The following is a 16999-nucleotide window of genomic DNA, read 5'->3' on the forward strand; positions in this document are numbered from 1 at the left end:
TTTTTTTCTTTAAAGTTTTTTTTGAGAGAAAAAGAGCATGAGGAGGAGGAAGGGGAGAGACAGAGAGAGAGAGAGGGAGAGAGAGAATCCAAAGCAGGCTCTATCCTGTCTGTAGAGCCTGACATGGGGCCTGAGATCATGACCTGAGCCAAAATCAAGAGTCTAACCGACACCCAATTGACCAAGCCACCCAGATGCCCCGCAAATGATTTAAATAATCAAAATATAAGTCAGGATACGGCCCAATTACAGAACATGATGCCTTGAAAATGAACATTGGCAAAGAATAGTATTTAGTTCCTCCAGTCCACCCACTGGTCTGTAATTCAGTGATTGGATTTTGTACCTATAATTCACAATGAAAGAGAAATTCTAGGGCTCAGATAAATAACCAGAATGTTTATTGGTTAGTGAAACCATACACTTAGTTTGAGAAGTGGTCACTTTTTCTACTGACCACATCATACTTTACACAAAACACTGGACATATACCAGAGGGCACTCGGGTCAACCCTAATAGTGTTGATTCAGGAGCAAAACAGAGCTCATCTAGTGTAGCATTTGTACAGTGATTGATATGTCTCCTATATATGGAGACACTAAAATGACTAGCATGAATAAATAGGAAGAGGTACAGGGCATTTTAGACTAATGTCCATGTCAGACTATTGAAACCTGTACAGTAGCTCTTAGCCATAGCTCCTTGGCATTTTGAAATGACTATAGGGGCGCCTGGGTGGCCCGGTCAGTTAAGCGTCTGACTTTGGCTCAGGTCATGATCTCACGGTCCGTGAGTTCGAGCCCCGCGTCGGGCTCTGTGCTGACAGCTCAGAGCCTGGAGCCTGTTTCAGATTCTGTGTCTCCCTCTCTCTCTGTCCCTCCCCTGTTCATGCTCTGTCTCTCTCTCTCTGTCTCAAAAATAAATAAACGTTAAAAAAAAATTTAAATAAAAAAAAAATGAAATGACTATAGGGTTCTGAGAGGAAATGTTCTGTGGTAGCTTGCTTTACAATTTAGCAACCTGAAACTATCCCAAGGAGAGATATTCTCCAGCTCCTTATAGTACATATAGAAAATATCCTATGTATCTAGGATGGGAAGAGAAACCCTTATGTTTAGAGAACGCTTTTTAAAAAAATTTTTTTAATGTTTATTCATTCCTGGAAGAGAGAGACAGAGTGCAAACGGGTGGGGCAGAGAGAGAGGGAGACACAGAATCTGAAACAGGCTCCAGGCTCTGAACTGTCAGCACAGAGCCCAACACGGGGCTCAAACTCATGAACCGCGAGGTTGTGACCTGAGCCGAAGTCGGATACTAAACCAACTAACCCACCCAGGCGCTCCTAGAGAATGCTTTTTCGATTTCAAGAATGCACACAATTTCTGACTTGATTCTCAGCGAGCTTGTGAAATAGGTAGTGTCAGTCCTTTGCAATCTTTGGCCTTCTGGTCAGGAAGGAGCTCACAGAGGCTAAGGACTGGCAGTCAGCTGATCCTAGAACTTAGATCTCTTGAAGTCTGACTTTTGGCTACATCCTAAAGTTTGCTCTGTCGGTTGTGGTGATCTGATCAAACAGAAGGGGTGAAATGGCTAAGATCCTACCAGATCCTGCCTCGGGAGCCTTAGAGCTGCAGGGTCTAGCCCTGTCCCCCAGCCCCTCCCGGAAGTGCACTGAAGCCAAGTAGAGGAGGTACTTTGTGTGAGTGAGCAGTGATGCATCACTGGGTTTTGTTCTCTCGAATAGCTGTTCTTTGCTGGTGAGATTTGTAGTTGTTCTGATTTCCTTTTAAGGGAAGCGTAATTATATTCTTTGCCTTTTGCATACATTTAAGTAGCTGCTTGTCTCTGGAATTGGATGTTGAATTGTTCCTCCAGCTCACGCATGGAGCTTACAAAGTGCTGACAGTTGCTGTAGAAACGGTATCTGGCAGCTGTGACATAGTTGGAGCTTTGTGCACCAAAAAATTCCTTTGTAGGCCTTGGCAAATTAACATTTTAAAAGGTGCTCATTACATACTGGGTAGTTGGTTTTAAGAATAAAAAACAGTTGGTATTTTATTTGCCACATGACTGCAAAAGGATTCTCCTGGTTCTGAAACACCACTTATGCAACTTGTGAATTTTTGCAGGTAAAGTAAGTTTCTACCTAGAAAATAGCAAACATCTGTCATCCTATAGCTTTTTAGTAAAGTAGATGTTTGAGCCTGATGGGAATACACACCCTAAACTCTAGTTATTGGTGCAAGCTGTCATACTCAGTCACTTAACTTGGAAATAAACACCACGATTGCAATTGTGAGACCTTGCCTTGCTTTTTTTCCCCCTTGACCAGATGATACAAAACCAAATGGGAGAAAAGTTGTGGGTGATGTGGCCTACAATGAGGCCAAAGAGAGGGCGGGCTTCATCACTCCTGTTCCTGGCGGTGTGGGGCCCATGACGGTGGCAATGCTAATGCAGGTGCGTGTGAATGGAAGTTTCTGCACTGGGGGTTAACTGGACTTACTGTGATTATTTTGCAGTATATACAAATATTGAATCACTGTGTTGTACAGCTGAAACTAATACTGTTGTATGCCAGAAAAAAAAAAGTTTTTCTAATGGTTGTAAAAAGCTGCCAGAATTCAAGTTACTGCTTTTAAGTAAGGATGTGAATCTATTGAAGGAGAAAAAGGGACTGTTAGAACAGAGATATAGAACCAGTTCTATTAGTAGGACAAGGTAGGGATGGCACAATGGGGATTTACTCTGGAGTATCAGAACCTCAGGAAAAGGAAAGTGCGAACCCACAGCTTTGCTAAGTGCACTTTGTCTTGCTTGCCCTTGTTGATACACACACAAGCTGAGATGGGGCGAACCCAGGGCACTTTAGCGGCTGTAGATTCTTGCCTAGGATTGAAGCATGTTTATAGGGGGGTCGTAAAGCTGTTCATTTTGTGGTTGAACTGGAGTGACCGGGGATTTGGAATTGAGGTGGAAGTTAAAATAACCACTTCTTCTAAGTTCCATTTGTGACCTTTCGTTTAGAGCACAGTAGAGAGTGCAAAGCGTTTCCTGGAGAAATTTAAGCCAGGAAAGTGGACGATCCGGTATAACAGCCTTAATCTCAAGACACCTGTTCCCAGGTAAAAATAAAATTTTACGGGTTTAAAACTTTGTGGATTATCTGTTTTTAGCTCACAGATACCATGGCTACGTATGTGCCACCTCCAGAAGCACCATCAGTGGTCGGGGTGGGTCATTCCTAGGATGCGGTTAAATAAATTCAGTGAGTCAGGGCACCTGGGTGTCCCAGTCGGTTAAGTGTCCAACTTCAGCTCAGGTCATGACTCACGGTTTGTGAGTTCGAGCCCCGCGTCGGGCTCTGAGCTGACAGCTCTGAACCTGGAGCCTGCTTCAGATTCTGTCTCCCTCTCTCTCTGCCCCTCTGCCACTCATGCTGTCTCTCTTTCTCTCTCTCTCAAAAATCAACATTGAAAAAAATTTTAAAGGGGAACCTGGGTGGCTCAGTCAGTTAAGCGTCCAACTTCAGCTCAGGTCACGATCTCATGGTTCGTGAGTTCAAGCCCTACGTTGGGCTCTGTGTGGACAGCTCAGAACCTGGAGCCTAGGGGCGTCTGGGTGGCACAGTCGGTTAAGCGTCCGACTTCAGCCAGGTCACGATCTCGCGGTCCGTGAGTTCGAGCCCCGCGTCGGGCTCTGGGCTGATGGCTCAGAGCCTGGAGCCTGTTTCCGATTCTGTGTCTCCCTCTCTCTCTGCCCCTCGCCCGTTCATGCTCTGTCTCTCTCTGTCCCCAAAATAAATAAACGTTGAAAAAAAAAATTAAAAAAAAAAAAAAAGAACCTGGAGCCTGCTTCAGATTCTGTGTCTCCCTCTCTCTGCCCCAACCCCACTCACGCTCTTTCTCTTTCAAAATTAAATAAACATTAAAAAAAAAATTAAAGGTTTTAAAAAAAGTTCAGTGAGTCAAGATTGATAGATATTTTCTCTGTTTCTTGTAAGTGACATTGACATATCACGATCTTGCAAGCCCAAGTCCATTGGCAGCCTGGCTCGGGAAATTGGTCTGCTCTCCGAAGAGGTAGAATTGTACGGTGAGACAAAGGCCAAGGTTCTGCTGTCAGCACTGGAACGCCTGAAGCACCAACCCGATGGAAAATACGTGGTGGTGACCGGGTATGGTTGTTACTCCTTTGCTTTTGGAATCGTAATCCTGATTATTGTTATCAAAGATTGCATTTCCTCTTAGCATATATATGAGAAGTTTCCTTTCATTTGGTTTTGGCATTTTCACATGTGTTTAGTCTCATTTGACTCTTAACAGCAACCCTGTGAGGTAATTAAGAGTAGATTCTAACCCTTTGGAGATGAGAAAATTTGTCAAGGTTATCCATCTAGTAGGGGAAAGAGTTGAGTTTTAAAAGCTTATCTTCAGATGGAAACACCTTTTTTTTTTTTTTTTCAACCCCAGATTTTTTTATTCAGTAGATGTATTGAGCATTTATTTTTATGGTTTGGCTGAGTTATACACAATAGCTAATTTTTTAGATTACATCGAGCTATTAAAATTATAGCAGTGTCTCTACAAGATCAAATGTATTTTCTCCTCACAGTGCGAGGGGCTCAATTACAACAGTCTTTTTAAATGTAACATTTTTTTGCAACTTCAGTAAGACTCTTGGAAAAGAACCTTTTCAGGTCTTTCTTCTTCCTTACTATTCAGATTAAAAATTATTCTCTAGGTCTGGCGTAGTGATTCACATAAATTTAATTCCTATAAATTCACTTTCCCTCTTTTGCTTTCACCTTGAAGAATAACTCCAACGCCCCTGGGAGAAGGGAAAAGCACAACTACGATTGGGCTGGTGCAAGCCCTTGGCGCCCATCTTTATCAGAATGTCTTTGCGTGTGTGCGACAGCCTTCTCAGGGACCCACCTTTGGAATAAAAGGTATTAGTAGCACTAGACCTTGGGTGGCCAGAGGCCACTGCTTCTTCTTCAGTCCTCCCTGGTCCGCTTGACCCAGGAATGCTTATGGGTCTTCATATAGACACCAGGAATGTCCTCGTAGTGCGGCCCCTATTGTGATGCTTTTGGTGAAGGCTTTTCATCAGATCATCCCAGCTCTTGCTGTCACTATTTGACACTGCACAGGGGTTCCCTGGGATGGGTAATAATGTAGCGAGAGGTGCTTTTCTATGACTAATAGTCAACTGTCACAGTAACAATAAAGGTAATCGTAGGTACTGATCATCATGCTGACTTTCTAGAAACAAAGACACCCTACAGCTGTCTCAGCCTGTTGGGAATAAGAAAAACCTACTGTTACTGAGTATATGCTTTGCGCTGTGTTTTATGCTACGCAGCGTATGCATTTTCTCTTCTAATATGGGATAGTTACCGCTGCCACCAGTTGTCAGCAGCAGTGGCTGGGACTCCCAGAGTAACTTTGTCAAGTGCCAGGGTGGGTGCCATGTCAGTTTCAGACGCTTTAACAGCACTGCCCACACAGGGTTTCTTCTGATTGCGCAAAAACATGACGTCACTATTCACTCTCCACCTTTCGTTTTTGGTAGCTGTGGTACTGCAAACATGCTCTTTTCATTTAAAGTATTTTCATTAATCGTAAGTTCGTAGAGTTAGTGTTCTCACGTGCTCGGTGAGAGCATCACATATTCTGCTTGTTCTAGAGACTGCTGCACAGGGCACACCTTTGCTCTTCTGCCTATAGTAATATATTTTATAAATGTCCCGACTCAGTACACTCTGAGCTTGTCTTACCAACTGTCTTTCAACTTCGGAATGAACCGTTCCCTTGCACTGCTTATTGAACCCAGTATTCTGCTTTTCCTCTTATCACTAATTGCCCCATTTTCATCGCGTGGTCTCTGCCTCACAAAAAACCCACAAAATCTAAACCTCAAATTGACATTCGTCTCACTGATAACCAGAACATTTTGACTGGTCTTTTGTTAATAATCCAAACAGACCAGCAAAAGCTAGCAGTTAAGCTGTTTTCTAACATGTGTCTCCTATTTAGGAAGAAGTACAGTCTCTGTGTTTGTGTTTGGCGTGTATATTTTAAACATTCCTTTTTTTAAAATGCCAGCGTAGCATTTATGAGAGTAGGAAATTGAGCAGAGTTGCCTTTATGTAACTGTAGGCTGGGTCTTTTAACAAATGTTAGGAATCATGGGGAACCTGTCTCTAAAGATAATGAGTAGGTATGTATGTGTTCATGGTTTTGTCATTTAGAGTCAGATTTCAACGGAGACTATTCAGCATGAGCAAGATCAAGTGTTTTAGACTGGTAAAAGAAAATTAGAAAACACTTGGTCAAAGCTGTCCAAATGGTTGAAAAAAGTAAATAGATAATGTGCGTAGCAGCGACGAAAACCAATTTGCTTTTATTTGATTTGCAAGTGGTAGAGAAACACACTTAACCTGAGTCCTCACCCTTGGCCTGCCCTGTAGGTGGCGCTGCAGGAGGTGGCTACTCCCAGGTCATTCCCATGGAAGAGGTAAAGTGCCTGGAATTTGGTTTCATTTGGACCTTTATTTATAGTTTTTCTTACAGAGATTAACTTTTTTTGTGCAGAGTTCTTAGTGGACAAATGACTTCTTTTTATTTTTTATTTTTTATTTTTTTTTAATTTTTTTTTTTTCAACGTTTTATTTTTATTTTTGGGACAGAGAGAGACAGAGCATGAACAGGGGAGGGGCAGAGAGAGAGGGAGACACAGAATCGGAAACAGGCTCCAGGCTCTGAGCCACCAGCCCAGAGCCTGATGCGGGGCTCGAACTCCCGGACCGCGAGATCGTGACCTGGGTGAAGTCGGACGCTTAACCGACTGCGCCACCCAGGCGCCCCCAAATGACTTCTTTTTAATCAGAAAGGGAAAACATCTTAATATGCAGGCTTGTGAGACAGCTTAGTTTTTTTCACATGACAAGGACTTCAAGGTCTGGCTTTCACTGGGAATAATAATTTTAAGCAAGAGATGAAACAAAGCATGGGAATGGGAAGGACCAACACAAGGTGTATTCAGAGCGGTAACTCCAGACACGGGAGCACGGTATGAGCATACAGGCACAGGGCTGCCCTCATGAACCCCTCGGTGCTCACAGTCTAAAGGACAGGAGTGTGCCCTCAGTATCCCGTGGTTGCTCCTGATGCTGGTGGTACGGGGTTTGTGGTTACAGGACGTGTCCCTTCAGGTAAACACCAATTTCTTGTGAGGCTATACAGTCTGTAATTTATGTTCTCAAGAGCGATTTGTACCGGGTGTTTGTTTGCTAACTGTACTGCCATCAGGTTTCTGTTAGCTTTAACACAGGGATTGATTTGGTTGCGATACAATGATCATCGGGAAGATGTCGGAGAAGCTGAAAGACTGATGTGGCCTCTGCTCTTTTGTAGTTTAATCTCCACCTCACTGGTGACATCCATGCCATCACCGCAGCCAACAACCTTGTGGCTGCAGCCATTGATGCCCGGATGTTCCACGAACTAACCCAGACAGACAAGGTAGGCTCCTGAGGCCCACAGGCACTTTTGAAAGGGCTGACGCACCCAAACTAATGTTTTTGGTCCCTTGGGTGTTGATGATGCAGGTGGCAAGGCAGGGGGTTCCTCTCACTTCAAAGCCCTTTTCCTCCTTTTCTTTAAGGCTCTCTTTAATCGTTTGGTACCATCAGTAAATGGAGTGAGAAAGTTCTCTGATATCCAGATCCGAAGATTACGGGTGAGATTTTCCCCTGTTCATTTTTGATAATTGTATGAAGTTGGGTGATTAATAAGGAGATACCTATTTTATTTTATTTTATTTTTTATTTTTTATTTTTTTAAAATTTTTTTTTTCAACGTTTATTTATTTTTGGGACAGAGAGAGACAGAGCATGAACGGGGGAGGGGCAGAGAGAGAGGGAGACACAGAATCGGAAGCAGGCTCCAGGCTCTGAGCCATCAGCCCAGAGCCCGACGCGGGGCTCGAACTCACGGACCGCGAGATCGTGACCTGGCTGAAGTCGGACGCCTAACCGACTGCGCCACCCAGGCGCCCCATGGAGATACCTATTTTAGATCAGGTTACATCCATAACCGTAAGCTTAAGGTCATTGTATACATAACAAAGGTTGGTGGTCGAGGGTATCTCTCATCCATCTGTAAATTATAAGTGGTTAGTCCTGGAATACGTACAGCACTGACACCCCACCCTCAGTCAAGAAGACTGATACTTCCGGGGCACCCGGGTGGCTCGGTTGGTTAAGCGTCCAACTCTTGATTTTGGCTCAGGTCATGATCTCACGGTTCATGAGTTAGAGGCCTGCATCAGGCTTGCGCTGAGTGTGGAGCCTGCTGAAGGTTCTCGCTGCCCCTCCCCTCCCTCTCTAAAATAAAAACAAATATATAGTCATTAAACATACATTGTACCCTGTGACCCAGAAATCCTACTCCTAGGTATTTATCCAAGACAAATGTCAAGTTGTGTTCATACAGAAAACGAATGTTTTTAGCAGCTCAACTAATAACCTCCAACATTTAGAAACAACTCTGATGTCCCTTAGTGGATGAACGGATAAACAAACCTGTACTTTTATGCAATAAAAAGGAATGAACTATTGATACACACAATTTGAATGACTCTTAGAGGCATTATGTGGAGTGAAAGAAGCCAGTCTCAAAAGGTTGCATACTGTGTGCTTCCGTGTACGTGGCATTCTCAAAAAGACAAAGCTGTCGTGATGGAGAGTAGATCAGTAGGTGCCAGAGGTTATAGATCTGGGGAGGGTGTGACACAAAAGGGATAGCACAAGAGGGTTTTTTAAAATAAAATTTGAAAATACGTTCATCATTTTTGCATATGAAAGAAATTATATGTATATATATATATATATTTTAATGTTTATTTTGAGAGAGATTGTGAGCAGGGAAGGGGCAGAGAGAAGGAGAGAGAATCCCAAGGAGTCTCCACACTGTCAGCGTGATCACAGACCTCATGAACCGTGAAATCATGTCCTGAGCCAAAATCAAGGGTCGGATGCTTAACCGACTGAGGCTCCCAGGTGCCCTGTACATATATATTATTTAGACAACCTGGCGTATGTAAGCTTAAGTAAATGGCACGCGCGGCTTATTAGCAACAATAGTTTTATTTACTTTATTTTAAATTTTTTGCAACTTTATATTTTGATGTTGCAAGAATAGTACATGAAGCTCCCCTTTACCGAGCTACATCGTTTATGTTTTGCCCTACTTGCTTTACAGTTATGTTTTATTTATTTATTTATATGCATTTTTTTTCTGGACTTGAGAAAAAGTGACTTTGACACACTATGATATGTCTAGCTTACTTTGTTTTCATACCCCAAAAAATCCTGTGTGTAAGGTAAGTTAATTATTGCTCTGTTTTTGTAAAAGGGTCATGTTTTGAGAGGCATGTAAAGAGTAGGCAACGTCTAACCTTACCTTTGCTGATGGAACATTCTGTCAGATGTGGGGAGGTGCTGGACTAAATGTGTAAATGATTCTTTAAAAGTCTCTAGGATTTGAAATCAAGGGACTTGCCCAAGGCCCCAGTACCCTCTCACCACCCCACCTCCAGGTTTGAGCTAGAACCTCGGTCTCCTCCTGGGTCCCCAGGCCTCCTCTGTGGCAAAGTGTGCTCACGGTCTACACCCCGTGTGCCCAGTCAGAGTGGGGTGTCAGTGGCAGATTCTCAGCCGAGTGACTGAGAGTTGGGGTAACTTCTGTAAACAGTGTCATGTACCAGGCTTCTGAGGCCTGTGATGAGCCAGTGAGGGCCAGCTCTGAAAACACATCTGAGATTTTATTTTACTGATTTTATTAAGGGGCGCCTGGGTGGCGCAGTCGGTTAAGCGTCCGACTTCAGCCAGGTCACGATCTCGCGGTCCGTGAGTTCGAGCCCCGCGTCAGGCTCTGGGCTGATGGCTCGGAGCCTGGAGCCTGTTTCCGATTCTGTGTCTCCCTCTCTCTCTGCTCCTCCCCCGTTCATGCTCTGTCTCCAAAAAAATAAATAAACGTTGAAAAAAAAATTTTTTTTGTTTATATTTATTTTTGAGACAGAGAGAGACAGAGCATGAGCAGGGGAGGGGCAGAGAGAGATGGAGAGAGGGAGAGTCCCAAGCAGGCTCCACACTCTGAGCTGTCAGTACAGAGCCCGACTCGGGGCTTGAACCCACAGACTGCGAGATCGTGACCTGAGCCAAAGTTGGATGCTCAACCAACCAAGCCACCCAGGCGCCCCACATCTGAGATTTTAAAACAAAGTCTTCACAGTATAAAAAAAAGGAACTGTGGGAAGAACAGGGCTTGCTGGAGCCCACTCAGATCTACCACACATTAGGAAAAAAAAAAAAGGAGGGGTACCTGGGTGGCTCAGTCCGTTAGGTGTCCAACTTCGGCTCAGGTCATGATCTCAGGGTCCCTGGGTTTGAGCCCCATGTCATGCTTCGTGCTGACAGCTCAGAGCCTGGAGCCTGCTTCGGATTCTGGGTCTGCCTCTCTCTCTGCCCCTCCCCTATCCGCACCCTGTTTCTCTCTCTCTTTCTCTCTCAAAAATAAACATTAAAAAATAGAAAAGGAAAAAAAAGGAGAACACATTTTATTTTATTTTTGTTTTTTTAGGAGAATACATTTTATGCTCACTTTCCATTTCAGGACGCGACCTGTATACATATACTCTGTAAATAAATAAAATTTCCAAGTTCTGTGAGGAAGAAGAGACAAACTTTTTTTGTGCCTTTTGGAACAGTAAGAAGGCACTAAAAAATGCAGTGCTGTGTAAAAAGCATGTGAAGGTGATTTACACTGAGTTTTACTGATTAATAACTTATTTTTACCCTTCCAAATTTTTCATGTGAATTGGGGTTCTCAACTGTCTGCTTGAGAAAGCTTTTGTACCTTGCGTTTCCTTTCATACACTTGGGCTTGGTGAATTAGGTACAGCACTTTTTGGTCATTGTGCTTTTGTGTTTTTAAAAATTTTTTTTTAATGTTTACTTTTTGAGAGAGAGAGAGAACACAGGAGAGGGGCAGAGAGAGAGGGAGACACAGAATCCGAAGCAGACTCCAGGGTCTGAGCTCTCAGCACAGAGCCTGACATGGGCCACGAACCCATGAACCGTGAGGTCATGACCTGAGCCGAAGTCGGAAGCTTAACCAGGTGTCCCTGTGCTTATTTAGGGCTAGGTTTAGGGAAATGCCTCTGGGGCCCAGTTAGGGATAAACATGTTAACAACACCTGTGTGTGTGAGAAAGCGTAAGAAATGAAGGTTTGGCCTAAGGATTCTAATTTTCCCTTCTGAATATCACGTGGTTTATATTTCCTAGAGGGCACTCCCTCTGGAGATAAATTTTTAAAAAATGTATCATGCTTGTGTTTTGTCTTACTGATGTTTTAATTTTCCTGCCTCTTCAGAGACTGGGCATTGAAAAGACTGACCCTAACACACTGACCGATGAAGAGATAAACAGATTTGCAAGATTGGACATTGATCCAGAAACCATAACTTGGCAAAGAGGTACCAGTGCAGTGTCCGCGCCCCGTCGGCTTTTATTGTGCTGCACGTCCCTCCCTGCCTGTGGGGGTTATTCGAGTGTAAGGTCCAGAAGCTTGTGTGTTGGTGTTTTCATGGTTAAGGCATGACCAAGATGGTGCCTGACCTGTTTTTCTGGCCACCTCCATCAGTCTCTCTCCTTATGAGCTGTAATCAATCCTCCTTTCGTCGAGTTAGTTGGACATTTTGCTGGCTTTTCAGTGTTGATTGCAGTGAGGGTAGTTATAAGGAAGTTCATGCATAAACTGGAAATAACATTCTGCAAGTTTCTTTTTATGCAAAAAGTTTGGGTTTCATGAAGTAGAGAAATTATGTTTAATCACTTCTTGAATCATGCCGTTCTTTACTCCCAGAACTCTTGTCTGGCACACATGATGTACTTTTTCTTGTCACTCTCTAGGTTGCCTACTCCTTTTTACCTCATTTTATTAAACTCTTGTAACAAAGTAGGTAGGTTTCAAGGTTTAAACAGTTGGCGGTAGGTTGCTTTTCTCTGTGCACAACTGGTGTAGCTTAGAATTTTATTTGGTACCAAATTTACCAACATAAATTTTATTTATGTGGTGCATCTACATATTCTGTGTCATTGCTAAGAAGAAATTTTTATCCAGTCATGCAGAATGCAGCTAGTGGCAAGTTTATTCACTGTTTTTGTGATTTTCATTGGCTTAGTAACTATTGCTAGCTAATGGCATTTTTAAAAATTTTGTCTTTTGGGGCACCTGGGTGGTTCAGTTGGTTGAGCGTCCAACTTCGGCTCAGGTCATGATCTCACGGTCTATGGGATCAAGCCCCGCATCAGGCTCTGTGCTGACAGCTCAGAGCCTGGAGCCTGCTTCAGATTCTGTGTCTCCTTCCCTCTCTGCCCCTCCCCTGCTCATGCTTTGTCTCACTCTGTTTCTCAAAAATAAATAGATGTTAAAAAAATTTTTTTTTTATTTTGTTTTTAATGTTTATTTATTTTTGAGAGAGAGAGAGAGAGAGAGAGAGAGACAGACAGAGTGTGGGGAGGGAAGGGGCAGAGAGAGAGGGAGACACAGAATCCAAAGCAGGCTCCAGGCTCTGAACTGTCAGCACAGATGCAGAGGCTCGAACTCATGGACCGCGAGATCATGACCTGAGCTGATGTCGGACACTTAACCGACTGAGCCGCCCAGGTACTCCTTTTTAAAAATCTTTTAAATTTATTTTTTTAATGTTTATTTGAAAGCTTTTTATTTTGAGAGAGAGAGAGAGAGCCAGAGAGAGTGAGCAGGGAGGGGCAGAGAGAGGGAGACAGTGAATCCCAAACAGACTCCATGCTGTCAGCATAGAGACTGATGCAGGGCCTGACTCACGGACTGTGAGATCATGACCTAAGCCGAAATCAAGAGTCAAACGCCCAACCAACTGAGCAACCCAGGTGCTCTGGGTTAATGGCATTTTAAAGATGACTTCTTTAGTATCTAAAATCACATTGGTATACCTTTTCCTTTGCTTTCATTGACAGATGGTATAATATTTTATGAGGAATAAGGTAAAGATCCATTTTGAAAATTTAGTATCTCATTCCCTTTTCCTTTGCTTTATGTCTAATTCATGCTTCCTAAGAAAGTAGAAGCAGACAAGGAAAAAAATGGATCATACCTATTGACTGGCTATTTTATAGAGAGAAATCAAATACAAAGAACTTGACATAGTTTTTGAAAATAAGAGTAGGCTCTAACAGCCCATTACATCCTTCACTTACCAAGTGGTGTGTGTGTGTGTGTGTGTGTGTGTGTGTGTGTGTACATGCATTGTTATGCATTGTGCAAGACCCTGCTTTTGGGGTTTACATTTAAAAAAAAATTTTTTTTTAATGTTAATTTTGAGAAAGAGAAACAGAGCGTGAGGGGGAGAGGGGGCAGAGAGAGAGGTAGACGCAGACACTGAAGCAGGCTGCAGGCCCCAAGCTGTCAGCACAGAGCTGGTTGCAGGGCTTGAACTCACAAATCGCACAATCATGACCTTAGCCAAAGTCGGACACTTAACCGACTTAGCTGCCCAGGCACCCCGGGCGTTTAAATTATTACAGTCTTTATGGAAAATAATTTCACATGTAATCAAGGGCCTTAAAAATGTCTCTCCTGTTTGACCCATTTAGAGTATGAACTGGTTTGTTGTTCATTGTGTGTTTCATTATTGTTTGGCACGTCATACAAAAAACAAAATTGGTAATACACCAAAATGTTAACAGTAATTAGTCCTGGAAGGTGGAATTAAGATTAGTTAGCTAGTTGATCTTTGCCATGTTTTCCAGGGGTATACAATTGGATACGTATTCTGTCATCAGAATGGAAATTATTTCTTCTAAGTGTGCTAAAGGAAAGAGTAAGCCTGTACCTAGCATGCTTCAGAAAGCATTTGCCTTGCCCTGCATTTATGGCTCTTGTGTGTCAGGATGGTGTAAGGTCAGTGACACCCCACAGAACAATAACCTTGGACTTTTAAAAAACTGGCCGGCTCTGGTTTTCTTTTTACGTGTAATGGGCTTTAAAATAGATGCCAGATTTGTAGTTAATTGTTTGAATTCTCTAGACAGAATAAAACCAAGTCACTCTTTCTTTAAAAATATCCTTCTTTGGGGCACCTAGGTGGCTCAGTTTGTTGAATGTCCGACTCTTGATTTCAGCTCAGTCATGGTCTCGTGGTTTGTGGGTTCGAGCCCTGCATCTGACAGCCTAGAGCCTGCTTGGGAGTTACTGTCTCCCTCTCTCTGTGTACTGGCCCTCTCAAAAATAAATGAATAAACTTTAAAAATGTATATCCTTCTTTAGGGGTGCCCTGGCCAGCTTCGTCGGTTGAGCATATGACTCTTGACCTGGAGTTGTGAGTTCAAGTCCCAAATTGGGGGCAGAGATCACTTAAAAATGAAGTCTCTTAGGGGTGCATGGGTGGTTCATTTGGTTGAGCATCAGAGTCTTGATTTTGGCTCAGGTCGCCATCCCAGGCTGGTGGGATCAAGTCCTGCATTGGGCTCCACACTGAGTGTGTAGCCTGCTTGAGATTTTCTCTCTCTCTCTCTCCCTGCCCCCCTCTTCCCCTGCTTGCATTGTCTCTCTCTAAAATTAAAAATATACATATTTTAAAAAATAAAATAAGGGGCACCTGGGTGGCTCAGTTGGATAAGCATCTGGCTTCGGCTCAGGTCATGGGTTGGAGCCCCGTGTCGGGCTCTGCGCTGTCAGCTTCAGATCCTCTGTCTCCCCCTCTTTCTGCCCCTCCCCTGCTTGCCTGCTCTCTCTTAAAAATTAACATTTTAAAAAAAAATTTGTTTTTTTAAACATTTATTTATTTTTGAGACAGGGAGAGACAGAGCATGAACGGGGGAGGGTCAGAGAGAGAGGGAGACACAGAATCCAGAGCAGGCTCCAGGCTCTGAGCTGTCAGCACAGAATTGCAAGATTATGACCTGAGCTGAAGTTGGACGCTCAACCAACTGAGTCACCCAGGCACCCCTCCTTCTTTTAAAATAATTCCCTGTTTGTTTATAGTTTGAGAGCATCATTTCTGAACTTCAACCCATATTCTAGCTTTGCCATCAGCTTTGAAGTCAAATTTTGGTAGACTGTCGTTGAGTTGGACTTGTAAGGCTGTCGGGTTAACTTACTGTGCTTGTACTGAAGGCTGTTCTGTATCTTCTCTTTCTACTGTAGTATTGGACACCAATGATAGATTCCTGAGGAAGATCACAATTGGACAGTCTCCAACAGAGAAAGGGCACACACGGACGGTAGCTATTTGTTCATTTCTCAGTAAATTCATTCTTGTGAACCAGATCCTTGCTGCTTCTGTCCTCCTCCGTCCTCTCCCGTACGATTGATCCTGCCAGGTGTTGTTCTGCCTTCTCCTTTTTAAAATGGAAGTGAGTAGGTGTGTGGTAACGAGCACTCCTGACGGCTTTCGCAATAAATCCCATGTGTCACCTGTGTGTTTTCCCCCCCAGTATTTTTTCCTGGAGGTGGAAGCCCCCAGTGAATATCCTCGTACGTGATTTGTTCAAACTGCCTCTTTTTTTGAGGCCATTTATGATGTAAGAGCTTCTGTGTCGTTTCCTTGTGGGTTAGAGAAACCATCACCACTTGAAGGCTGCCTTCAACGGAGCTTATTTTTTTCCTACTGGAGCATTTATTTTTAAAAATTAACTACTCAAGGTCTTGGAATAATTGATTACACATTTTTGTTCTTGGGGAATTATTTCGTTAAGTTCTTTATGCACTACTCTCCTTCTGTCCTTTTAAGGTATTTGTTTAAGGCTTGGATGCAAACAGGGATTGCTTTCGCGATCCAGTCTTCTGGTTGGACGCAGTGTTGTGTGTCCTGTCTTTTCCCTGCCGACAGGCCCAGTTTGATATCTCTGTGGCCAGTGAAATCATGGCTGTCCTGGCTCTCACCGGTTCACTAGAAGACATGAGGGAGAGACTGAGCAAAATGGTGGTGGCATCCAGCAAGAAGGGGGAGCCCATCAGTACCGAAGATCTGGTGGGTACCCAGCTGCTGCAAGCTCAGTGACATGCCTGTGTCTGTTAGCGTATCTCAGCAGTTACTGATGAATTCACTGTGATTTTCCTGCTTGTAAGAGAATTTGAAATTTATAAACAGTACTTCGTAGCAAGTAACGGGTGGTATGCTCCAGTAATAGACCACAGGTTTCCGATGGTTTGAGCAACACCTTGAACCTGTGAGTATTCCTAAAAGCGGATGTATAATTTCAGTTTTCAGAGAACAGCCAGTGTCCCAGTGAGGTCCTTAGTAGCTGAGTTTGGAGCCACACCTGGCCTCTCCCTACAGAGAGGCCTCTTGTCACGAGGCTCGCTGACCGCCATGTCCATGCTAATAAGCACATTGGGAACAACTCATTAGCGGTTTATCTGATGGTCCCCCTAGGCTACTTCTGCACTTCAGGGTTATTTCTGAACTGTGTGGTAATAAGAGGTTTGAAATGAGAGAATCTTACAGATTAATTTTTTGAAAGCCTGTTTGTGTTCACATACACTAAAATGTTCGGCCTGTGATTAGCAGTCTGTCAGTTGAATTCAGAAAAGGGGAAATACTAAGTTCCTGTTTCCACAGCCAATATGTGTAAGAAAAGAAATCATTTTAAAGTTTACACCCAGAGGTGTCTGGGTGGCTCAGTCGGTTAAGAGTCCGACTTCGGTTCGGGTCATGATCTCACAGTTCGTGAGTTCGAGCCCCGTGTCGGGCTCCGTGCTGACAGCTCAGAGCCTGGAGCCTGCTTCAGGTTCTGTGTCTCCCTCTCTTTCTGCCCCCCACCCCCCGCCCCTGCTTACACTGTCTCTCTCAAAAATAAACATTAAAAAAATTTTTTTTAAATTTTTTTTAAATTTGTTTTAACGTTTATTTTTGAGACAGAGAGAGACAGAGCATGAATGGGG

At 43.5% G+C, this 16999-nt stretch overlaps 1 protein-coding gene across 1 annotated transcript in view; it reads left to right on the forward strand.

The window, feature by feature from the left end:
- Positions 1–16999, forward strand: part of MTHFD1 (methylenetetrahydrofolate dehydrogenase, cyclohydrolase and formyltetrahydrofolate synthetase 1) — a 63712-nt gene that overhangs the window by 30948 nt on the left and 15765 nt on the right. The window contains exons 9-18 of the mRNA XM_040477366.1: positions 2334–2461; positions 3029–3126; positions 4005–4178; positions 4816–4952; positions 6477–6523; positions 7423–7530; positions 7673–7747; positions 11444–11546; positions 15260–15336; positions 15945–16085. Coding sequence (XP_040333300.1) covers positions 2334–2461; positions 3029–3126; positions 4005–4178; positions 4816–4952; positions 6477–6523; positions 7423–7530; positions 7673–7747; positions 11444–11546; positions 15260–15336; positions 15945–16085 — 1088 coding nt within the window. The remainder of the gene's footprint in view (positions 1–2333; positions 2462–3028; positions 3127–4004; positions 4179–4815; positions 4953–6476; positions 6524–7422; positions 7531–7672; positions 7748–11443; positions 11547–15259; positions 15337–15944; positions 16086–16999) is intronic.

The sequence above is a fragment of the Herpailurus yagouaroundi genome, unplaced genomic scaffold, assembly GCF_014898765.1.
Source record: "Herpailurus yagouaroundi ecotype Mexico unplaced genomic scaffold, PumYag 141, whole genome shotgun sequence".
Classification (NCBI taxonomy): Eukaryota; Metazoa; Chordata; class Mammalia; order Carnivora; family Felidae; genus Herpailurus; species Herpailurus yagouaroundi.